The 25,973-nt window shown below is 42.0% G+C and overlaps 1 protein-coding gene across 1 annotated transcript; it reads left to right on the top strand.

Annotated features, from left to right (window-relative positions):
* Nucleotides 1–17: 17 nt before the first annotated feature.
* erich1 (glutamate rich 1) lies at nucleotides 18–25,973 on the top strand. Its single transcript, XM_078541887.1, has 4 exons — nucleotides 18–173; nucleotides 6,095–6,238; nucleotides 13,436–13,567; nucleotides 23,959–25,973. The coding sequence occupies exons 1-4, from the start codon at nucleotides 155–157 to the stop codon at nucleotides 24,318–24,320; spliced, it is 657 nt and encodes a 218-aa protein (XP_078398013.1). The 5' UTR covers nucleotides 18–154; the 3' UTR covers nucleotides 24,321–25,973.

The following is a 25,973-nucleotide window of genomic DNA, read 5'->3' as shown; positions in this document are numbered from 1 at the left end:
TCGCCGACGGCGCACGGGTGGGGCCATTGAGCAGCCAATGAGAGCTCCCAATTCGGTCAGGTCCCGCCTCCCCGCTGGTGGCCTGGCGGAGGTCGGTTAAACTAAAGGGGCGCGAGCTGTGGCTTTGAATGGAGGTGATGTCAATGAGGATGTGATGGTGGACAGACAGTGGGGTAAGGGGAGAGGCGGCAGTGGGGGACGGGACGGGACAGGACGGTAAGGAGCGGAATAAGGCTCGGGAGGCCGAGGCTTTGGGCCTGGAATTGGGATAAGGCCACTTGCCCAAGAGTTACTGGGTGCGGTCACGGCGGGTTTTGCCGGAGAGCCAGGCTCTCCTTTCCCCCATCTCAAACAAGCGGAAATTTGCTGACGCTGGGAATGCGAATGTGAATACTGCTGGCGGTCAGGTCAGTGCTCAGGAGATGGGGTGGGAGAGAGAATCGCCTGGCCATTGGCATCAGCTTGGAGAGAGAGAGAGAATCCCTCCTCCGGAAGACTAGTCCCCGCTGCCCGGACCTGAGTAAATGCACCCTTCCCTCTCCCTAACAAGTCTGGCAGCTTCCAGCAATTTCCGCGTAGGTTTGGAATCTGTAATGAAAACAGAAAATGCTGGAAGTGCTCAGTCGATCTGGCAGCACATGTGGAGAGAGAAAAAAAATTCAGGGTTTATTAGAACTCCTGTTGTTCGTTCTCTCTCTCTGTTACTACCTGACCTGCTGAGTATTTTCAGGATTTCCTCATTTCCCTCTGGGAAGGAAGAACTGGCATTTCCAGAGCGCCTTTCGCCTCCTGGGTATGTGTCTTGACTGCTTATCCGATCTCCACCACTGAATGCACAGATATTTCATCCTGTTTGATATTAGGAAGATTGAAGCCATTGTTTTCACTCCATGCTCCAAACTTTGTTCCTAACTACTGTTTTCATCCCTCTCCCTGGCAACTGTCGGAGGTTGAACCAGACTGTCTGCAACCTCGGTGTCCTCTTTGATCCCGAGGTGAGCTTCCAACCACAAATCTGCCCTGTCACGAAGACCGCCTATTTCCACCTCCCTAACATTATCCCTCTGTGCCTGTGTCTCAGCTCGTCTGCTGAAACTTCATTCATGCCTTTTTACCTCTACGCTTGACTATTCTGATGCACTCTGAGCATTTTTAAAATTGTTCTTGGGATGTGAGCGTCGCTGGGCCAATCTCCAGTTGCTGTTGAGGCAGTGATGGTGAACTGCTGCAGTCCATGTGGTGTAGGTACATTCACAATTAGGAAGGGTTTTCCAGGATTTTGATCCAACAGCAATAATGTTCGAAGCTAGGATGGTGTGTGACTTGGAAGGGAGCTTGCTGATGTGCTGTGCCAATGAGCCCTTGTTCTTCTCATGTGGTGGTGGCGATGGTGGGTGGGGGGTGGGGGTGTGCAGCAGTAGTAGAGGTTGTGGGTTTGTACGGTGCTGTTGAAGGAGCTTTGTCAAGTTGTTGAAGTGCACCTTGTAGATGATGTCCACTGCAGACCCTGCACTAGTAGTGAAGGGAGTGAATATTTAAGGTAGTGGATGGTGTGGCAATCGAGCAACTGCTTTATCCTGGCTGGTGTCGTTGAGTGTTGTTAGAGCTGCACTCATCTGGATACACTCTGTCTTGTACCTTATAGATAGTGAACAAGCTTTGGGGAGTCAGGAGGTGAGTTTAATCACTGCAAAATTCTCAGTCTCTGACGTGCTCTTGTAACCACGATGTTTATATGGCTGGTCCAGTTAAGTTTCTGGTCAGTGATAGCCCCAGATGTTGATTGTAGGGAATTCAGTGATGGTAATTCCATTGAATACTAAGGGTGATGGTTAGATTCTCTCTTGTTGGAGGTGGTCATTCCCTGGCACTTGTATGACGCAGAAGTTACTTGCCATTTATCAGCCCAAACCTGAATGTTGTCTGGATCTTGTTGCTTATGGATGGGAATTGCTTCGATATGTGAGGAGTTGCGAATAGAACTGAACACTGTTCAATCATCAGCAAACATCCCCGCTTCTATTCTTGTGTTGGAGGGAAGGTCATTGATGAAGCAGCTGCAGATGGTTGGGCCTAAGACACTACCCTGAGGAACTCCTGCAGTGATGTCCTGGGGCTGAGATAATTTACCTTCAACAACCACAGTTGTCTTCCTTTGTGTTAGGTAATTGGCTGGATTGGATTTGCCCTGCTTTTTGTGGACAGGACATACCTGGGCAGTTTTCCACTTTGGATAGATGTCTGCCCTGTAGTTGTACTAGAGCAACTTGGTGAGGTGTGCAGCTAGTTCTGGAGCATGAAGCAGACCCACTGTATCGAAGCAGAGGGTGATGGTCAAGGGCTGTTTTTGTGACTGGATGCCTGTGTCCAGTGGGGTTCCACAGGGATCAGTGTCGGATCCCTTGCTGTTTGTGGTATATATAAAGGATATAGACGTGAATGTAGGAGGGTTGATCAGTGAGTTCGCGGATGACACGAAAATTGGTGGGGTGGTAAATAGTGAGGAGGATAGCCTTAGATTACAGTAGGATATAGATGGGTTGATCAGATGGGCTGATCAGTGGCAAATGGAATTTAATCCGGATAAGTGTGAGGTGATGCACTTGGGCAGGACAAACAAGGCATGGGAACACATGATGAATGGCAGGACCCTGGGAAGTACCGAGGATCAGAGGGACCTTGGTGTGTGCGTCCACTGGTCCCTTAAGATAGCGCGACAGGTAGTTAAGAAGGCATATGGGACACTTGCCTTTATTAGCTGAGGCATAGAATATAAGAGCAGGGAGGTTATGCTGAAACTGTATAAAACGCTGGTTAGGCCACAGCTAGAGTATTGCGTGCAGTTCTGGAATCCGCAATATAGGACGGATGTGATTGCATTAGAGAAAGTGCAGAGGAGATTTACGAGGATGTTGCCTAGACTGGAGAGTTTTAGTTATGAGGAGAGATTGGATAGACTGGGGTTATTTTCCCTGGAGCAAAGGAGATTGAGGGAGGACATGATTGAGGTGTATAAAATTATGAGGGGCATAGATAGGGTAGACAGGAAGGAACTTTTCCCCTTGGTGGAGGGATCAATAACCAGGGGGCATAGATTTAAGGTAAGGGGCAGGAGGTTTAGAGAGGATGTGAGGAAGAAATTTTTCACCCAGAGGGTGGTGGGAATCTGGAAGTCACTGCCTGAAAGGGTGGTAGAGGCAGAAACGCTCATAACATTTAAGAAGCATTTGGATGTGCACTTGCGATGCCATGGCATACAAGGCTATGGGCCTAGTGCTGGAAAATGGGATTAGAATGGTTAGGTACTTGTTTGACCGGCGCAAACTCGATGGGCCGAAGGGTCTTTTTCTGTGCTGTAGACCTCTATGACTCTGAGTCTTAGTGCTACAGCCAGGATGTTGTCAGGACCCATTGCCTTTGTTGTATCCAGCCCCTTCAGCCATTTCTTAATATCAGGTGGAGTGAAACAAATTGTCTGAAGACCATAACGGTGGGGACCTTGAGAGGAGACAGATTGATCATCCCCTCGTACTTCTGGCTGAAGATAGTTGCAAATATTTCAGCCTGGTCTTTTCCACTAACTGCTTGGCTCTCCCATCATTGCAGATGAGGATGTTTGTGGAGTTACCACCTCCGCTTAGTTGTTTAATTATCCACCACCATTCATGGCTGGAAGGCAGGACTGAAGAGCTTTTATCTGATTTGTTGGTTGTGGGATCGCTCAGCTCTGTCTTGCATATTCTACCTTCCACTGTCTCCAAAATTTTGCTGTCTGCATCTTAACTCGCACCAAAACCCATTCACCCATCACCCCTGTGCTGACGAATGTACATTTGCTCCTAGTTAATCAAGATATCTCTTTTAAAATTCTTATCTTTGATTTCAAATCCCTGTATGCCATTGCCCCTCTCTACCCCTGTAATCTCTTCTAGCCTAAAGACCCTTTGAGATATGTGTACTCATCTAGTTCTGGCCCCTTGAGCATGTCTGATTTTAATTGCTCATCATTGGGGCCATGCCTCCAGCTGCCTGTACCGTAAACTCTGAAATGTCCTCTCTACCCCTCTTTCATCCTTTAAGATGTTCCTTAAAACCTACCTCTTAGCAAGCTTTTGTCATTTTCCATAATGTTGCCTTGGATGGCTTGGTGTCAAAATTTGCTTGTTATTGCTCTTGGGAAGAGCTTTGGGACAGGTTTGTTATGCTAAAGGTGTTATATAAATGCAAGTTATTGTGGCCAATATCACTGACAGTAATGTTTGGGCTTTGGTACCAAAATAATCATTGATCATATCTGCCACAAAGCCATATGATTTTCATCAAAATGATGGTTGCTTATGCCATGCCAACTTTTGTCATTTGCTTTTCTGTGCCTTTGCAATCAGGTTACCATGTTCTTTTTTGATCCATCTTTCCCTTGAAGGTCCCTTCCTGTCCAGTGTACAACTTTTACAATAGAGAGTAGGGCAGTAGAATTAGTTTGGGATCACTCTAGCAAAGAGATGGAATCGATACAATGAAGAGGATGGCCTGTCCTGAAATTGTTTGTGGTTTATGAAATATAAATCAAATGAGAATGGAACATTATGTAATTGAGACAAAGTATGAATGAGATATGGAGATAAGTTGATAAGGCTAAGCTGCGTTTAATCTTTGTTAATTGAGTAGTCTCCAAAAATAATAAGTGAGCATATTCCGTATTCCCAAGTATTAACTTAACTGCAGACTGCTGGCACAAAGTGAGCTTAGTTTTACGTCTGAAGAAAAGTGTGGGTAAACTCAGTAGGCATTTCACAATCCTACTGTTTCAGTCTACTTCCATGCAGTTTCAGTCATACTTTCTTTTTCCTTTCTTAATTTTCTCATTTCTTTCCATTTTTAGCTCCTGCAGCTTAACTTATTCATTTATCATTTTGACATCCTTGTTATGATTAGTGTTAACTGAAGAACATTTTTTTCACTATAAAGAATAATCGTTTAACCCATTCAGCCTGCTTCTACAGACCACATATATTCTATTTCTTCATTAACCATCCTTTCCTCATTTTATTATTAACAACACAATATACAGTATCTACTTCCTGAGTGTCAAATAGGTCAAGTACATCACACTGGTGATAGTCATATCTCCATTGTTTAACTACTGATTTATTTTCTATAGAGTGTACTTTATTTTACTACAGCAGCCATTGTATCCAATACAGCATTTAATGTTCTAACCCTACAGCACTCAATCTCTTCTAGCTAGATAATACTTGATTAGTTTCTTCTAAAAAAAAATTGCATTACCCATAATGGATGATTTGGGACTATTGGTTAGTTTCTCCAAAAGCAAATTTGCTGCTGCCTTAGTTTTGTGGGACCAATGGTAAATGTAGAAGAGGATATCATTTAAACCCCTCAAATCTAATAGCTGCAAAGGTGAAACATGATCAAGTGTGTACTCCAGGCATATAGTTTTCAACACCGCGTATCCATACAGCTGATGGAAAAAATGATGTAATTGTGCTTGATGTACGTTAGAGATTAGTTATACACTGCTCATTTTTTTTTAAACTTGCTGCAATGTGATCAATAATGATCAAAACATACTTGCGTTCTAATGACTTTAAGCTCTCTAAAGTGCTGCTTCCTTGGCAGTTTCAAATTTAATGGAGGCTGTAGCTATACTGTGATCTAAGATCGCAAATCCAACTGTCTTTAATAACGGTAACCTTTAGACTGATGCGTTTCAAATGTATTCAAACAATTGTCTGTTCACTCAAAACACTTAAGGCATACTATGCTTGAGTTTATAATGTTCTATGGCAATCCAGTAGACCCTTTGGCAGCTTGTAAAACTTGGCTTGACATTGCTCTGGAGTGATACCTTGAGCCTTTTTAGAATAATCTTATTTAACTATCAACTATTTTTGCTTAGGTCTGACACCCAACTGTTAAATAATCTGGAATGCTTTGCTATACAGAAAGGCTATATAAATCTTGGATTGGATTGGTTGGATCGGTTCTCAAACTGTGAAAAGATTAGTTTCTCATCTGAATAAATTTGCCGTCTTGCTGTATACTTAATCATTGTAAGTCTTTTCCCCTACAGTATTTGAACAAAAGGTGTTAAAGAAACTATATACTCCACCACTACCTCCTGAAGGAAGGATACAGGAAGCTCCAACAAAAACTTCAAGTGCAAAACAAGAACAAAAAGAGGAGGAAAGAAACAAAATCACTGGCGACTCAATAGGTAACTTGTGTAACATTCCACCACAACAAATGAACCATAGTAGACCCTTTTGTATACGGTACGGTGAATGCATTTTACCATTTCGCAACTGAGGTTAACTTGACAGCACTGCTGAGACACCACATACCCTCATATGGAGGCTATTGTGGCCCAGCAGCCTTGCAATTTAATTGCACAGATTTCACCAAGTGTATTGCATCTATCTTGATGGAATTATTGATTATTTTTTCACCCTGCTGTTTTAGAGAAACAGCTATACACCAACTTAGTATTGTTAAGACAAGCACTCAATATATGTTGGTAGACCCACTGTTTAGACTTTTATATTGAAGTTTTTTTTTAATATATCTATTAGATATAATATTTGATAAAGATTGAAGTATTATGATGGCAGCATAATAGTGATCTGTGCTATGCAAATCTAGATGGATTTAGGATTTTTTGGATGATTTGAGCAGCTACATTAATCATACTGGGAGGAAGTGTGTCGAGTTTCATTCGCTCAGCCTTAAAGTTATGTTTGGGAAGTGGGAATGGTTTCTGGAACAAATGTTCCAAGAACTGGTCAGGACCAGACTGCCAGTAATAGAGAATAAACACTGAAAGCACATTGCCATCTGTTGAGAAGAGGAAAGTGAAAGAAGTGCGAGGGACTCCTGAGGGTGTTATCTTTACATGCAAGCACTAAACACTTCTTACAAATTGTTGTCTTTGTAACTAGCTATAAGCAGGCCATGGTACTGTTTAAAACCTAGTTACTCAACAGGGAGAAATCCGGGAACACGCTGATAATGGAAGACTGAATAGTGAGCAAAATATATGGGCACATCTCTAACCATAAATGTGAGCCCTGCCAGCTACCTTCCAAGAATCTGACTTGAGTGGTGCATAAGTTTTTAGAGAGGGAGGGAGGAAGATCAGCCAGAAGTCATAGTTTATATCAGAACCAACAGCCTAGGGAAGATTAGGATCCAGATCATGAAAAAATAGCTCCAGAAATTAGGTGATTGGTTAAGTAGCAGGGTGTCAGATGTTAATATGACTACCAACATCACATGCTGGCCAGTGCAGGACCAACCAGATTAGGAAGGTAAATGTGCAGCTAGAAGTAAAGTGGAGGACGGAGGCCTCAGATCTCTGGTGCATTGTAGCCAATATACCAGAACGTAGCTGAGACCAGTATCCATGTTGAAAAGTGAACTGGGGGAAGAATTTACTTAAAACAGCGGGGCTGGGGAATGTGGGGAAGAAACACTGGAAAGCAGAGTAGGCAGCTTGGAAGGATAAGTGCATCTTTACCTATGGAGGTAGTAAGGAGAGAGCAATCTAAAATACACTCAACAGAATCAGAATGTAAAAAGAAGAAATTGGGAATGAAAACACAAATAGAAGAATGAAATGTAAAATGAGTTATCTGAAACAACATCCGGGAACTACTCATTCATTTAACTAGAACCTAATGCTTACTGGTATGAGATTGTAACTAATAATAATTGGCAATTAAATATTCCTAGTTTAAAAACTTTTCAAAGGAATATGGTAAAAAGATATGTGACAGTTCTTTAAAAGCAAAATACTGCAGATGCTGGAAATCTGAAACAAAAACAAAAATTGCTGTAAAAACTCAGCAGGTCTGACAGCATCTGTGAAGAGAAAGACAGAGTTAATGTTTCGAGTCCGTATGACTGAAGAAGAATCATAATGGACTCAAAATGTTAACTCTGTCTTTCTCTCTACAGATGCTGTCAGACCTGCTGAGTTTTTACAGTAATTTTTGTTTTTGTTGTGACAGTTCTTTGTCAGATAACAAAAAATTATGTAGGTCTAGTACATAAGGATTTAATAAAGAAATAGTCCAGAATTAATTCCCTTGGATTGGGTCTAAGGAACAACGTGCCAGTAACATTATTTGAAGTATATAATAGACCTCTCAACAGTGGAAAGAGCATTGAGGATGATATTTTTAGCTGAATTGGTTCAGGCATATTGAAATTATAACTGCCAAGTTTTAATGACACAAAATAGAGAGGGTAAAGTAAAAATGGTTATGTTCTTATGTGAACAAGCTTAGATTTTATTTTGAAATATCTTCAGGGCTATTTTTTCTGCCAGTGTTGTTGGCTAAAAAGAAAAGAAGCAATGCTTGGCCTGATTCTGTGTAATGAAGCGCTACAGGTAGATAATTTAAAAGGAGGGGAACATTTGGAAAATGGCAATCATAGTTCAGTATTGGAACAGAAAAGTACAGGGATACTTACTGGAAAAAATAGATTATTGCTGAGAGAAACATGATAGGATGGCGCTGTGCCTAGATTAAATGCAAGGTAAAATTAAGTAGAACCATAGTCTGTTTAAGTATTTACCATTGAGGTAAATTGCGTGATTTCTGTCCTTTCCATTCAATGAAAGGGGAAATGGGACTATTTTAAAGGCTGAATTCCATGGAAAATCAAGACAATCAATCAAATTTGAAAATTAAAAGAAAATAGTCATTAGCACTTGGCAAGGTAGGAGGAGAGTGCGAGAGGAGGACCCTGGGACAGGCAGTCAGCAACAGCTAGAGGAGGGTGCGAGAGGAGGACCCTGGGACAGGCAGTCAGCAGCACCTAGAGGATCTAGCATCTAGTCTATACTCAAGTAGAAGTAAGGGTAATATAAAAGCAAGGGTCCGTATTCTATTTAGTTAAGGTATGTCTGGGGAGCTCAGTCCCGTGATTTGCACATCCCGTGCTATGTGGGAAATCCTAGGTGCTCCTGGAGGTCTGGATGACCATGTGTGCAGGAGGTGCCTCCGACTGGAGAAACTTGAGGTCCAGGTTTTGGAGCTTGAGTGGCAGCTGAGGGCACTATGCTGCATTCACAAGGCTGAGAGGTTCGTGGATAGCACGTTTCAAGACATGGTCACCCTGCAGCTTAAGGAAGTGCAAGCAGAAAGGGAATGGGTGATCACCAGACAGAAGAAGGGGACCAGGCAGGTGGTGAGGGAATCTTGCTTGCAAACCATTTTTCGGCCTTGGAAAACAGTGAGAGTGGCGGTTCCTCTGTGGAGGCCAACCAGAGCAAAGGCCATGGTACTGTGGGTGGCCCAGCTGCTCAGGGCGGGAGGAAGAAGTGTGGAAAGGCAATAGTAGTAGGGGATTTGTTAGTGAGAAAAGTAGACATGCGCTTCTTCAGCCGTAGATGTGACTCCAGGATGGTATGTTGCATCCCAAGTGCCAGGGTCAAGGATGTTACAGAACGGCTGCAGGACATTCTGAGGGGGGAGGGTGAACAGCCAGAGGTCGTGGTCCATGTTGGGACCAATGACATAGGAAGAACGAGAAATGAGGTCCTGCAAGCAGACTTTAGGGAGTTAAGTAGGAAACTGAAAAGCAGGACTTCAAAGGTAGTAATCCCTGGATTACTCCTGGTGCCATGCAGTAGTGAGTATCGGAACAGAAGAATAGAGCAGAAGAATGTGTGGGTGGAGCGCTGGTACAGGAGGGAGGGCTTTAGATTCCTGGGGCATTGGGACCGTTTCTGGGGGAGGTGGGACCTGTACTAGTTGAACGGGTTACGTCTGAACAGGAACGGGACCAACATCCTCACGGGGAGGTTTGCCAATGCTGTTAGGGTGGATTTAAACTAAATTGGCAGGAGGATGGGATCCTGAAAACAGTTCAGAGGAAGCTGAGATGGAATTAGAAGTTAAAACGCTAGTAAGTCAGTCTGGAAGGCAGAAGAAACATAGGCTAGATAGGAAAGAAGTGAGTTTAGCAAGGCTAAATGGAATATATTTTAATGCAAGGAGTCTGAGGAATAAGACAGATGAGCTGAGGGCACAGATAGGCACGTGGGAGTATGATATCATAGCTATGACCAAGACTTGGCTAAAAGAAGGGCAGGATTGGCAGTTCAAATTCCTGGTTATAGGGTATTCAGGCGAGATAGAGAGGGGGATAGAAGAGGAGTGGGGTGTTGCAATATTGATCAAGGAATCAATTATAGCAGTGAGGAGGGATGATATCTTGGAAGGATCATCAAATGAATCCATATGGGTAGAAGTAAAAAACACATAAGGGGCAAGCATGCTTTTGGGTGTGTACTATAGGCCCCCAAACAGTCAGGGAGAGATAGAGGATCAAATATGTAATCAAATTTCAGAGAAGTGTAAGAATAATAGGGCATTAATAGGGGATTTTAACTACCCAAATATTAACTAGGATAGTTTTAGTGTGCAAGGTAAGGAGGGAGCAACATTCTAAAGTTGCATCCAGGAGAACCTTTTTAGCCAATACGTAGAAAGCCCAACAAGGGAGGGGGCAGTTCTGGACCTAATATTCGGAAATGAGCCTAGAAAAGTGGAAGGTGTATCAGTAGGGGAGCATTTTGGAGATAGTGACCATAACTCAGTTAGATTTAGGATAGTTATGGAAAAGGATAAGGTTGGGCTGGGAATAAAAGTTCTAAACGGAGGAAAGGCTAATTTTACTAAGATGAGATGCAATTTGACCCAAGTGGACTGGGAGCAGCTACTTGCAGATAAAACTGTCAGAGCAGTGGGAGGCACTCAAGAAGGAAATAGCGAGAGTACAGGGCAAATATGTTCCTGTGAGACAAAGTGGGGTGCCCAAGTCCAGAGAACCCTGGATGTCAAGGGACATAATGGTTAGGATTAAGGAAAAAAGACAAGCTAATGGCAGATACCGAGGGCTCAATTTGGCAGAGTCTTTAGAGGAGTATAAAAAGTGCAGAGGGGAATTTAAAAAAGGAAATTGTGAAAGCTAAGAGTGCATGAGAAAGCATTGGTGGGTAGAATAAAGGAAAACCCAAAGGGGTCTTTTAAGTATATAAGGAGCAAGAGAATAACTAGGGAAAGAGTAAGGCCAATTAAGGACCATAGAGGTGATGTGTGTGCGGAACTGGAAGACATGGGTGCAGTCCTCAATGAATGCTTTGCTTCGGTCTTCACAATGGAAAAGGACAACGCAGGTATAGACATCAGGGTGGAGGACTGTGAAATATTAGAGGAAATTAACATAGAAGAGAGGAGGTACTAGTGGGTTTAGAGGCCTTATAAGTGGATAAATCTGCAGACCCGGATGAGATGTATCCCAGGCTGTTGAGGGAGGCAAGGGAAGAGATATCAGGGGCCCTGGCAGTAATTTTCAAATCCTCTCTGGCCACGGGTGAGGTGCCAGATGACTGCAGGGCTGCTAACGTTGTCCCATTATTAAAAAAGGGAGGAAGGGATAGACCAGGAAATTACAGGCCAGTCAGTCTAACCTCAGTGGTGAGGAAGTTATTAGAAAGAATTCTGAGGGACAGAATATAATATATCTGCACTTGGAGAGACATGGATTAATCAGGAATAGTCAGCATGGATTTGTTAAGGGAAGGTAGTGTTTGACAAATTTGATTGAATTTTTTGAGGCAGTAACCAGGAGTGTTGACGAGGGTAATGCATTTGACATGGTCTACATGGACTTTAGCAAGGCTTTTGATAAGGTCCGTCATGGCAGACTGGTCAAGAAAGTAAGAGCCCATGGGATCCAAGGCAAAGTGGCACATTGGATCCAAAATTGGCTGAGAGCCAGGAAGCAGAAGATGATGGTAGAGGGATGTTTCTGTGACTCGATGTCTGTTTCCAGTGGGGTTCCACAGGGCTCAGTGCTGGGGCCATTGTTGTTTGTGGTGTACATAAATGATTTGGACTTGACCTCACCTCCTACATTTAAGTAGTAGACGGATGACACACAAATTGGTAGGGTGGTAAATAGTGAGGTGGATAGCCATAAACTTCAGGAGGATAACAGTGGACTGGTCAGATAAGCAGAGCAGTGGCAGTTGGAATTCAATGTGGAAAAGTGAGATAATGCACTTGGGGAGGGCTATCAAGGCAAGGGATTACAATGAATGGTAGGACCCTGGAAAGTACTGAAGATCAGAGGGACCTTGATGTACATATCCAGGATCCCTGAAAGTAGCAGGACAGGTAGATAAGGTGGTTAAGAAGGCATGGGATACTTGCCTTTATTAGCCAAGGCATAGAATACAAGAGCACGTAGGTTATGCTGGAACTGTATAAAATGCTGGTTAGGCCACAGCTGGGGTATTGCGTGCAGTTCTGGTCACCACATTATAGGAAGGATTTGATTGTACTGGAGAAAGTGCAGAGGAGATTCACCAGGATGCTGCCAGGCCTGGAGGGCCTGAGCTATGAGGAAAGATTGGATAGGTTGGTGTTGTGTTCCTTGGAGCAACAAAGGTTGAGAGGAGACTTGATAGAGGTGTATAAGGTTATGAGGGGAATAGATAGGGTAGATAGGAAGGCACTTTTTCCATTAGTAGAGGGGTCAATAACCAGAGGACATAGATTTAAGATAAGAGGTAGAAGGTTGAGAGGGGAGTTGAGAAATTTTTTCACCCAGAGGGTGGTGGGAGTCTGGAACTCTCTGCCTGAAAGGGTGGTTGAAACAGAAACTCTCGTAACATTTGAGAAGTATTTAGATATTCACTTGCGTTGCCATAGCCCCCAGGGCTATGGGCCAAGCGCTGGAAAATAAGATTAGTGTAGACAGGCCTTTGTTGATCGACACAGACATGATGGGCCGAATGGCCTCCTTCTGCAGATGTCTGAGTCTATAATGGAAATGTAAGTCATGACAATACTGTAAAGCTTTGAAAGAGATTGATGGGCTAAGAAACAGCATGAAAGAAAACTGGTCAAAACCACAAAGACAGGGGAGATAAAATGACCAAAGAATTGGTGGTGCATGGCCAAAGGGCTTCTCCTGTCTTCCACCCGATCAGACTTTCCCTTTTGTTCTCTTCCAACCTCTTCTCCCCCGCCCCTTTTCATTTGCTTAAAACCAATTACATTCCTAACTTTTCCCAGTTCTTGATTAAAGTCATCAACTTGGAAGTATTAACTCTGTTTCTCATTCCATAAATTCTCGCCCTCCTCAGTATTTCCAGCATTTTCTGTTTTTATTTTGATTTTCCAGCATCTGCAGTATTTTGCTTTATGTACCAATCTTTATTAACTTCATTTAGCCTGTCACAAAGTTTCAGTGCATTTCTTTTGAATATAAATATTAACTGTAGAACTTGTATTGTAGCTACTGTAAACTCTTAAATTATTAAAGCAAAAAGTAATTTAAAATGCTAAATGCAAAGAAATCAAATACAAAAGCTTGTTGCAAATCTTTTCTATAGGTGATGCACAAATTATTCCTGTATGCAGGAAAGTCTATACAGTGAGCCTGCCGCCTCCTGGAAGTGAAGCGTGCTCAACCAGATCAAATGAACAGCATGAATCTCAAGATTCAAGTGGTGAAGAGCCGGAAGGTAAGAACAACATCAGTTTGTTCCTTTTCTAATCATTTTTTAAATCGGACGACAACAGTGATGTCAAGTGTCAGCAGTTCACTCATAACACACATTTATATCCTAAAGATGGGTTTACATGAACAAACGTTGCCCTATTTGATCTTGTCCTCCGCAAAAAGCAGGCCTTTTGTCTTCCTGCATGTAATTTCATAAGTGAGTCGGTGTCCTGCCCTCAACTGCTCTTCTGGACTACCTGTTCAGCTGTTGAGTACCCGTTTAAAGAAATGTTTATAGTTAGCCTAAGTTGGTTCTTCGCAAAGGTGAAGCTGTGTTCGCATGTGCAGCTATCATGGCATATCTATTGTTTGGGATTTAATTTATTCCATTGAGTATCTTGAATCTCTTTTTGGTTATAATTAATGACATGTTTCAGAACTCTCAAGGGCTGTGAATTCTCAGTTGTTGAGGATATTCAATGTTGAGCTCGATAGATTTTTGGGCTAAAGGAATTGAGGATTGCCTGTGAAAGAGAAGTCGAGGTCATGAATCAACCATGATCTTATTAAATGCAGAGCAGGCTACTTCTATTTCTTATGTTTCTACTTAAGAGGTCTGAATTATCAAGACATTCATTGTCGCTCTTCCCTCTGGCCCCAGTAATCAAGATTTTTAATATCTTGTTGAATGCCTTCAATGGTATCAAGTTGACTGCTTTGTCCTAGATAGTGTTGAGCTTCTTGACTGTTGTTCCAGCTGCACCCATCGAGCCAAATGGAGAGTATTCCATCACACTCCTGATTTGTTCCTTGTAAGTCAAGAGGTGAACCACTTACTACAGAATACTCAGCACTTGACTTACTCTGGTAGTCATGGCATTTATATGACTGATCCAGTTGAGTACCTGGTGAATGGTGACCCCAGGATGATGATGGTGTGTTGATAATGCTATTCAGCATCAGGTAGAGGTGAACTGGAGCCACAGTATACTAGTAATTGAGGTGGTATATATTGATATCAAGCAAACCTCTCTGTATTGCATGTTGTTATGGTTATAGGCAAATCGTGAGTATTCTATTACATGCCTGACTTGAGCCTTGCAGTTTTTGGAGGGGTCAGAGGGTGAGCTACTTATCAAGAGACGCAATGCCTTTGTCCTGCTATTTCAGCCACAGTGTTGATCTTCCTAGTCCAGTTAAAATTCTGGTTAATGGTCATCCATTTTAGTGTGAATTTTGATTATGGTGATAGAACAGAAAGCTGGGGGAGGGAGTGGATGATGAAGGGGTTAAGTTTTCTCTCAAAATGGGTGTTACCTGCTGCTTATGTGTTACAAATATTCCCTACCATTTGTCAGTCCAAACCTAGATGTTATTAAGGACCTGCGATATGCTGGCATGGATTGTTTCATTATACAAGAAGTTAGCAAATGGTCCTACTCCTGAATTTATGGAGGGCACCATTGATAAAGCTACTAAAGATGATTAGGTCAAGGATACTTGAATTTCTGCAGCAATATCTACAGCTGTGATCCTGAAGACCGCTATTTTTTGTTAGATATGATTCTAGCAGAACCTGAGCTTAATCAAACTCTAGATGATGCCTCCGGCCCTTTACTGATTGGAAAGAAGATGATAGGATGGCAGACAACCAAGATTGATTTATCTTTTTTATCTTATGGCTAGGACATAGATAGCTGGTATTCTATGATGATGGACATATGTGTTTTAGGGAGCGATTAGCTGTGGCGTGTAGACCTTCAGCATTAACATTGGGATGTTGTCAGAACCCGTGGCTTTTACTACATACTGTGTACACATACACTTTCCAGTATCAGCTAGAATAATCCAAGTTGTCTGGACATTGACACCTGTAACAGTGGGTCCTGTAAGTCCGTTTGGACTCTGTTTTTAGTAGTAAACTAACTCTATATCAGTAACAATTATGATTTTATTTAAACCTAAGTGACATTTAATATATTGCAGTGTTCAAACGCAGTTTATGAAGTGTAGTTGAGAATTAAATTAACCATTTTGTTTCTTTGGGTAGAAGACATGAACTCATTCCTTTTACTTAAATATGCATCTACACCCATCTGGTGCTTTTCCTGACCCTTGTACCCTGAGAAAGACCCAAATCCACTAGGATATACCCAGAACCCAGAAATGCACAGCAATCCATCCAATCAAAGGCACTTCAAGTTCTGTGTTCAGGCATCAACCTTGGGCTTCCTTTACCTGCTTCTTAACCTTAAACAAGCTTTTTCTATGCTTGTCTTCTGTTTTTATTGGTTGATGACACATTACAGTTCATTGAGGACAAGAGTTCTGTCAATAATTAAAATCTAGATTTTAACATACTTTCCCCTAATTCTAACAGATAAGAAATAAATCCAAAGTAATAAACGTAAAAACTAGCAGCCTTAATGTTAAGCTGTCATCTAGCACAACCTAAAGCTGAAAATAGTATAACAAAATATTTGATATTTGAGTTTGCACATTCTTACTAAGAGAAAGATAAAGCTGTTGATGACTCTAAGCCTCACACTGTTCTTTTCCCCTCTCCTAGCAATAATTATTAGTATGTATAATAACAAGGCCACTTGTCATACTGCACCTGCCAGAAGTCAGCATAAAAATCCAAAGCAGTGTATTTCTACAGAACAGTTTTTTTTAGAGAAAAGCTTAAGAGCCTTCTAGCTCTAGCTATTCCAAATCCCCCAAAATACCTTCATAAGCCTCTTCTTATAGATGACCCCTTTACAGGGAGGAGCTATCTTCAACCCCCTCACTACATCTTTTTCTTCTTCTGCACAAGGCCCACTAATCATAAGCCTATATTCTTACAATACTTCAGGAGGAACTGAGTGAGATCATCTCTGCAACACTTAATCAAAGATATTTTCAAACATTTCAGCCTAGTCTCTTATATTCAAATGCTTGGGCTATCACTGAGGATAGAAATATTTATTGATGCCACTGCCTTCTCTTGGTTGCCTAATAGTCCACCACCATTCTCAAGTGGATGTCCTAGAGTGAAAGAACTTGGTTCTGACCTGTTGATAATGTGATCCATCTGGCATAGACTTCTGCTTTTAGTGTTTAGCAAGTGTGTGTTGCCCTATATAATAACTGAGGTTATTACCACATCCTGAGGTGTACATAGCGAATGCCCTGGCACACCCTTTTGCACTCATTGAAACATTGAATGTGGGTCAGCCTATTAGTGTGGTGGTGATGTACTACAAATATTTTGAGCCATGTGGTTTCAGGTTATATACATAGAAACAGCGATGAAAGTTAAGACATGTATTTATTACAAACTCACTTTGTTGGTTATTAAAAATAGTACATGATCTGTAGTCACTTGTGTTTATACACTTCACCTGCATTATTTTATAGAATTTATGGCCCAAACTATTGATGTTCATGTGTCCACAGACAAGGCATGGGTTGTGCAGGTAGAGTGTCTCACCCTGCAACCTCGGGACCAAGTCTGTACCGGATTTCGGATTTTGCCGGTTTTCAGGAAAAGGTCCCGAGGCATTTCACAGTACCTGTAGTATAATTAGATAAAGATTGATAGCAATCAAGTTTACGGCAGCCACACTGAAGCTGGATAGCTCTTTCGTAAGGCCACAGCTTTAAAAATGTGTTCACTTCAGCTCACTCGCGCATTAGGGAGACACTCAAAATGGATATTGTGCAGAGAAGTACAACTCCCTGAACTTGTCTGAGCTGAGTCAGGTGGGGTCAAGTGTTGCTCTAACCACTTGGAGTGCTGGAAATGACAAGCGTAGGAAGCAAATAACTACTTGGCACTCCACCACAACAATGCAGCAACTCCCAGAGCAAGCCAATAAGTTTTTCCATTCATTTAATAGCACTTAAAATTCTTGCATGGCCTGCTTTTTTTAAAAAAAGGCCTGTTTTCGGATAGCCAGATTTGAGCCACTGTACCTGCATTATCTATCATATTCAGACAATTTTGTTTGCTTGGGTGGATTTAATTCACATCTGCTCATGACCGTGATAAGAAATAATTTAGTTTAGTATGAAACTAATTTCAGCCACACTTTGACATGTTCTGTTTTATGAAATCTGAACAAATATTAATTTATCCAGAATTCAATTAAGTGGAAAAATTGTACTTTTAAAGGACTGCCATGTTTCAGAGGGTTTTTTTTTTACCAAAGCTTAAAAGCCCTCCAGAATTTTTTTAAATGTCAGATTTGTTCATATAAACGATCCTTAACCCAAACAATAAAGTTCCTTTTGTATTACTGGAAGTAAAGGTCAAACTACATATGGGGAATCTAATTAAAATTGCTACTTTTTAGACGTGAAATTAAATGATGATCACTTGGAGTTGTTCAGTGGATGATAAAGCTGTAATGGGAATGTAAAATGCCTATACTCTGGAAAAGATGAGATCTAAAGGGCCAATAATCTTCCTTCAACTGAACCAACCTTGTGAAAAACAGATAAAATGGAACGTGGCAAATGAAGTATAATGTGGGAAAATGTGAAATTGTCCTTTTTGGCAAGAAGAATAAAAGGGAAGGAAATAATTTGCATGGAGAGAGATTGCAGAGCTCTGAGATGCAGAGGGATCTGGATGTCTTAGTGCATGAATCGCAAAAGGCTAGTATGGAGGTTCAAGAAGTAATTAAGAAAGCTAATAGAATGTTATCATTTATTGCGAGGGGACTTGAGTACAAGGGTAGGGAGGTTATGCTTCAGTTATACAGAGCACTAGTGAGACCACAGCTGGAGTACTGAACAAAAAACAAAGAAAAGTACAGCACAGGAACAGGCCCTTCGGCCCTCCAAGCCTGCGCCGATCATATTGCCCGTCAAACTAAAACATTTTGCACTTCCAGGGTCCATATCCCTCTATTCCCATCCTATTCATGTATTTGTCAAGCTGCCTCTTTAGCACCACTATCGTACCTGCTTCCACCACCTCCTCTGGCAGCGAATTCCAGACACTCAGTACCCTCTGCGTAAAAAACTTGCCTCGCACATCATCTCTAAAGTTTTCTCCTCTCACCTTAAATCTATGTCCCCTAGTAATTGACTCTTCCACCCTGGGAAAAAGCTTCCGACTATCTACTCTGTCCATGCCACTCATAATTTTGTAAACTTCTACCAAGTCACCCCTCAATCTCCGTCGCTCTAGTGAAAGCAATCCGAGTTTCTCCAACCTCTCCTCATAGCTAGTAACCTCCAGACCAGGCAGCATCCTGGTAAACCTCCTCTGCACCCTCTCCAACACCTTCATATCCTTCTGGTAATGTGGCGACCAGAATTGCACGCAATATTCCAAGTTGGCCTAACCAAGGTTCTATACAGCTGCAGCATGACTTCCCAGCTTTTATACTCAATACCCCTACCAATGAAGGCAAGCATGTCATATGCCTTCCTGACTACCTTATCCACCTGCGTTGCCACTTTCAGTGACCTGTGGACCTGTACACCTAGATCCCTCTGCCTGTCGATGCACTTAAGGGTTCTGCCGTTTACTGTATAATTCCTACCTGTACTAGACCTTCCAAAATGCATTACCTCGCATTTGTCTGGATTAAACTCCATCTGCCATTTCCCCGCCCAAGTCTCCAACCGATCTATATCCCGTTGTATCCTTTGACAATCCTCTTCACTATCTGCAACTCCTCCAACCTTAGTGTCGTCTGTAAACTTACTAATTAGCCCAGTTACATTTTCCTCCAAATCCATTTACGTATACTACAAACAGCAAAGGTCCCAGCACTGATCCCTGCGGAACACCACTAGTCACAGCTCTCCATTCAGAAAAGCACCCTTCCACTGCTACCCTCTGTCTTCTATGACCAAGCCAATTCTGTATCCATTTTGCCAGCTCACCTCTGATCCCGTGCGACTTTACCTTCTGTACCAGTCTGCCATGAGGGACCTTGTCAAAGGCCTTACTGAAATCCATGTAGATAACATCCACTGCCCTTCCATCGTCGATCATCTTTGTCACTTCCTTGAAAAACTCGATCAAGTTAGTGAGACGCGACCTCCCCTTTACAAAACCATGCTGCCTCTCACTAATACGCCCATTTGCTTCCAAATGGTAGTAAATCCTGTAATCCTGTCACGAAGAATCTTCTGCAATAATTTCCCTACCACTGACGTAAGGCTCACCGGCCTGTAATTTCCTGGATTATCCCTGCTACCCTTCTTAAACAATGGAACAACACTGGCCATTCTCCAGTCCTCTGGGACCTCACCCGTAGCCAGTGAGGATACAAAGATTTCTGTCAAGGCCCCAGCAATCTCCTCCCTTGCCTCCCTCAGTACTCTGGGGTAGACCCCATTTGGCCCTGGGGACTTATCCACCTTAATGTTCTTCAAGACATCTAACACCTCTTTTTTGATCTCAACATGATCCAGGCTATCTACACACTCTTCCCTAGACAAATCGACTGCTAAGTCCTTCTCTTTGGTGAATACTGATGAGAAGTACTCATTTAGTATCTCTCCCATTTCTTCTGGCTCCACACACAGATTCCCACCTCTGTCCCTGAGTGGGCCTACCCTTTCCCTGGCTACCCTCTTGCTTTTTACATATGTATAAAAGGCCTTGGGATTTTCCTTAATCCTGGTTGCCAATAACTTTTCATGACCCCTTTTAGCCCTCCTGACACCTTGCTTAAGTTTCTTCCTACTTTCTTTATATTCTCCACGGGCTTCATTTGTTCCCAGCTTTCTAGCCCTTACGAATGCTTCCCTTTTCTTTTTGACTAATCTCACAATATCCTTCGTTATCCAAGGTTCCTGAAACTTGCCATACTTATCCTTCATCCTAGCAGGAACATGTCGGTCCTGAGTTCTTATCAATTGAATAGGGTGGTCAACAGGACTTTAAACTAGAAAGTGGGGGGGAGGGAAGGGTAAAACTCCAAGAAGTATGTCTAATGGGAAACAAAGCAGCAGGTTAGCGTGTGGGGAGGGTGGATTCAACTTCATGGAAAATTATGAAAAAACTGAAAAGAAAGGAGACCCCAGGAGAGGCTATTAAAGTCTCCAGAACACAAAATAGGACAGAGTGTTTGGAAAGGGCTAGGAATCTAACTTCAAGCACATTAGATAAAGGGACGACAATCAGAAAGGGGACGGGAAATACAGGACTGAAGGTGTTGTATCTGAATGCACGCAGTATACGAAATAAGGTAAATGAGCTTGTGGCGCAGATTGAAATTGGCAGGTATGATGTGGTGGGCATCACGGAGACATGGCCGCAAGGGGATCAGGACTGGGAGCTAAATATCCACGGATATACATCCTATCAAAAAGATAGGCAGGTTGGCAGAGGGGGTGGGGTTGCTTTGTTAGTAAGAAATGAAATTAAATCAATAGCAAGTAATGACGTAGGGTCAGATGATGTAGAATCTGTGTGGGTAGAGTTGAGGAACCGCAAAGGTAAAAAAACCATAATGGTAGTTATGTACAGGCCTCCAAACAGTAGTCAGGATGTGGGGCACAAGATACACCAGGAGATAGAAAAGGCATGTAAGAAAGGCAAGGTTACAGTGATCATGGGGAATTTCAATATGCAGGTAGACTGGGAAAATCAGGTTGGTAGTGGATCCCAAGAAAAGGAATTTGTGGAATGTCTACGAGATGGCTTTTTGGAGCAGCTTGTGGTGGAGCCCACTAGGGAACAGGCAATTCTAGATTTAGTGATGTGTAATGAGGCAGATTTGATAAGGGAGCTTAAGGTGAAGGAACCTTTAGGAGGAAGTGACCATAATATGATAGAATTTACCCTGCAATTTGAGAGGAGAAAGCTGGAATCGGATGTAACGGTATTACAGTTGAATAAAGGCAACTACAGAGGCATGAGGGAGTTGCTGGCCAGAATTGACTGGGAAATGAGCCTAGCAGGAAAGACAGTGGAACAGCAATGGCAGGAGTTTCTGGGAGTAATTTGAGAGACACAGCAAAAATTCATCCCTGGGAAGAAGACGCATACTAAAGGGAGGATGAGGCAACCATGGCTGACGAGGGAAGTCAGGGACAGCATAAAAGCTAAAGAGAAAGTATACAATGCGGCGAAGAGCAGTGGGAAACCAGGGGATTGGGAAGCCTACAAAGACCAACAGAGGACAACTAAAAAAGAAATAAGGAGGGAGAAGATTAAATATGAGGGTAAACTAGCCAGTAATATAAAAGAAGACTGCAAGAGTTTTTTTAGATATATAAAGGGTAAGAGAGAGGCAAAAGTGGACATTGGGCCGCTGGAAAATGACGCTGGAGAAGTAGTAGTGGGGAACAAAGAAATGGCGGAGGAACTGAATAGGTACTTTGCATCAGTCTTCACGAGTAACATCCCCAAAGTTCAAGAGAGTCGGGGGGGCAGAGGTGGGTATGGTGGCCATTACCAAGGAGAAGGTGCTAGGAAAACTGAAAGGTCTGAAGGTGGATAAATCACCTGGACCAGATGGATTACACCCCAGAGTTCTGAAGGAAATAGCTGAAGAGATAGTGGAGGCGTTAGTGGTGATCTTTCAGGAATCACTCGAGTCAGGGAGTGTCCCAGAGGACTGGAAAATCACTAGTGTATCCCCCTGTTTAAGAAGGGAGTGAGGCAAAAGACGGGAAATTACAGGCCGATTAGCCTGACCTCGGTAGTTGGTAAGATTTTAGAGTCCATTATTAAGGATGAGATTTCAGAATACTTGGAAGTGCATGGTAAAATAGAGCAAAGTCAGCATGGTTTCATCAAGGGGAGGTCATGCTTGACAAATCTGTTAGAATTCTTTGAGGAGGTAACGAGTAGGTTAGACAAAGGAGAGCCAATGGATGTTATCTACTTGGACTTCCAGAAGGCCTTTGACAAGGTGCCGCACAGGAGGCTGCTCAGTAAGATAAGAGCCCATGGTGTTAGAGGCAAGGTACTAGCATGGATAGAAGATTGGCTGTCTGGCAGGAGGTGGAGAGTGGGGGTAAGGGGGTCCTTCTCAGGATGGCGGCCAGTGACTAGTGGAGTTCCGCAGGGGTCAGTGTTGGGACCACAACTTTTCACTTTATACATTAATGATCTAGATGAAGGAACTGAGGGCATCCTGGCTAAGTTTGCAGATGATACAAAGATAGGTGGAGGGACAGGTAGTATTGAGGAGGTGGGGAGGCTGCAGAAGGATTTGGACAGGTTAGGAGAATGGGCAAAGAAGTGGCAGATGGAATACAACGTGGGCAAGTGTGAGGTCATGCACTTTGGTAGGAAGAATAGAGACATAGACTATTTTCTAAATGAGGAGAGAATTCAGAAATCTGGAGTGCAAAGGGACTTGGGAGTCCTAGTCCAGGATTCTCTTAAGGTTAACTTGCAGGTTGAGTCGGTAGTTAGGAAGGCAAATGCAATGTTGGCATTTATTTCGAGAGGACTAGAATATTAAAGCAGGGATGTGCTGCTGAGGCTTTATAAGGCTCTGGTCATACCACATTTAGAATATTGTGAGCAATTTTGGGCCCCATATCTCAGGAAGGATGTTCTGGTCCTGGAGAGGGTCCAGAGGAGGTTCACGAGAACGATCCCAGGAATGAAAGGCTTAACATATGAGGAACGTTTGAGGACTCTGGGTCTATACGCGATGGAGTTTAGAAGGATGAGGGGGGATTTGATTGAAACTTACAGAATACTGGAAGGCCTGGATAGAGTGAATGTTGGGAAGATGTTTCCATTAGTAGGAGAGACTAGGACCCGAGGGCACAGCCTCAGAGTAAAGGGAAGACCTTTTAGAACAGAGATGAGGAGAAACTTCTTTAGCCAGAGAGTGGTGAATCTATGGAATTCATTGCCACAGAAGGCTGTGGAGGCCAGGTCATTGAGTGTATTTAAGACCGAGATAGATAGGTTCTTGATTGGTTAGGGGATCAAAGGTTACGGGGAGAAGGCGGGAGAATGGAGTTGAGAAACTTATCAGCCATGATTGAATGGTGAAGCAGACTCGATGGGCCGATTGGCCTAATTTCTGCTCCTATGTCTTATGGTCTTATATACCATTGAATAATGAATACAGGGTACCTGCCATAAGTTCCCACCCGTAGTGCCATCTGTGATTCTGCTTGTAGGAGAGGGTTCGCAAGGTAAACAGCGCAAACAAGTAGACTCCCCGTGCTAAAGGCCGGGTGTGGCCAGCGAGGTTCGTATGGGCTCAGGTCAGAGACTTTCCACGCTAAAGGTCGATGAGGTTCAAAGTGTGTTTTTTTTGTATGTGTTCGGTTTTCGGATTTACAGATAAAGGATACTTGACCTGTAATAGACAACTATTCATATTGTGAACAAAATGGAACAGTGCACATAATGTTTAGTAATCTAGTAATAGACAACAATTTGTATCAGGAAGTTATCTATTACAACTAACGATTGTTCAATTACAGAAGGAGAAACTTCACAAAAATTTCCAAGAAAGCGTCGGCGGAGAAGAAAGCTCAATAGCTCATTGCTGGACCACATCAATAAAAATGCACAATCTGCACTTCAGCAACCAGAGGGGTTGCAAACAGGAATCTTGCAGACACTGCAACTAGATTCTGCAAAGTCTGGAGCAGAAATATTAACTAAAAACAAGAGACGAAAATTGAAAAAGAAGCGACATAAAGAAAAGCTAAAAGCTGCTGGGCTGGTACCCAGAGCCAAAGCTGTGGAATTCACATATCAACCAGGCGAGGGCAGTAGTGAAGAAGGTGCTGTTGAAGGTGATAAAGCAGCTGAGGTTATTGACTTGTTAAATACAACATAGGAATTGTGCTTTTCTGGTGGTATTTTCTGCCATTCTTTAATGTAATAATCTTCAACAATCTCTTTCTCAGCATCAATTTCCCCTGCCCCCTAAAACATTTCTTAATCTGGCTTCTCCCTTAAGATTGGAAAGTTGCATCTATTATAACTGGAGTTAAGTCAGCATCTTAAAAAAATAAAGTTGTAACCTGACTTGGTGCTTTTCATGTCAGAGTTTTTTGGCATCAAATGTATACGTAATTTTTTAGATATAGAGAAAGTTAAATGATTTTATATTGAAAGCATAATTTTGCCCAGTTGTTAAAGATAATGCCTATTTTGTTAAGACATGCATGTCTGCCCTCCAGCTGTCAAATTAAGTCTGCTTCATTTTTTAGTTTATTTGTGCCTTGTAGACTGATAAGGCTCTTATAAAAGGTTTCTCTTTCACATTTAAAAGAAAAGCATTTTGCAAATTATGTAGCTAGGTTAATGAAAAATTAAATATTTTGAAATATAACATCCTTTTCTGCCGCAGATATTTCTGTAAAAAATAAGTGAGGTTGGAACAATTATAACATGTTAAATTTTTATGTGATGCAAACTATATGTCATGTTGCCCGATTCTTCCTTTGCCTGACCTGAGCACTACTGAATTTAGAAATAACCACCAAGATTATTGGAGGCAACATGATGTATTTTTCTCAAGAACTTCAGTGGCTAGTTTAGGAATGTGAAAGAATGGCCACTGGCTTTTTTTTCCCATGTCCTTCATAGTACCATTCCAGAAGCAGCTGCTAGAAGTTCTGTATTTCTGATTTACATGGGGATCGTACAGAGAAAAAAACCAAGTGACATGATTGAGATTGGATAGCATCTGGGCTATTGTGACTCATGACCCATGTTTATTATTCTGTATCCTATTGTTGTAATTATTGTATCAATTTAAGTAACCTGAATGTTAAAGAAACATTAATATTTTGATGTGGTAGAATGGATGGTGGTGCTTTTTTTTATATAAAAAAACACTATTTGTGGATGAGTATTTCCTTCCTTTTCCACTACTAAGAATATTTGTTCTAATAATTTTATGGTAATCTAAAACTGGCACTGTGTCTTTCATCTTGGAAATTATGATTAAGGTGCTACGGCTTCTTGCCATCTTCTGATATGCTACCTCTCTAATACCTATAGTTCTTGTTTGACACAATATTAAGAGATTTTCATGGCTTTGGAGGAAGTCAAGATACTCTGTTTTCAATATTACATGCAAAATGTTTGAAGAATACATAAGGAGCATTGGCTTCTGTTAAATAGACTTAAGTGGCTTACTGCTGCTGAGTGGGTTTTAGTGGCTGTTGAACAAATTTTGGTTCCTAAGAAGTGCTGCCTACCAAATCCAAGGCCATTTGAAATTTACTCTACCTTCAAAATTTGTTCCTACCCTACAGCCTTAAAAAAGCAAATGGTAAAATTTATAAGAAATATTTTGATTTATGTTTCGCGCTCAGTAGAGGAGCACTTGTACAGTAGTAGGTCTTTATGGAAGTAGCACTTGTAAAATGGTAAAGCAATTATAGCTTTGACTTGAATGGTTTATTCACTAATTTTTAAAGTACATTTAATCAGTGCTGAAATATGGCTGATCTTATTAAAATATTGATTCCTAGCTTCA

The sequence above is a fragment of the Cetorhinus maximus genome, chromosome 5 (genome assembly GCF_964194155.1).
Source record: "Cetorhinus maximus chromosome 5, sCetMax3.hap1.1, whole genome shotgun sequence".
Taxonomy (NCBI): Eukaryota; Metazoa; Chordata; class Chondrichthyes; order Lamniformes; family Cetorhinidae; genus Cetorhinus; species Cetorhinus maximus.
The sequence above is the reverse complement of the archived record's forward strand: the minus strand, read 5'-3'. Positions and strand labels throughout refer to the sequence as shown.

Coding starts and splice junctions, on each gene's coding strand:
- erich1 (XM_078541887.1), top strand. Junction 6,239..13,435: donor AATCACTGGCGACTCAATAG/GTAACTTGTGTA, acceptor TCTTTTCTATAG/GTGATGCACAAATTATTCCT. Junction 13,568..23,958: donor AAGTGGTGAAGAGCCGGAAG/GTAAGAACAACA, acceptor GTTCAATTACAG/AAGGAGAAACTTCACAAAAA.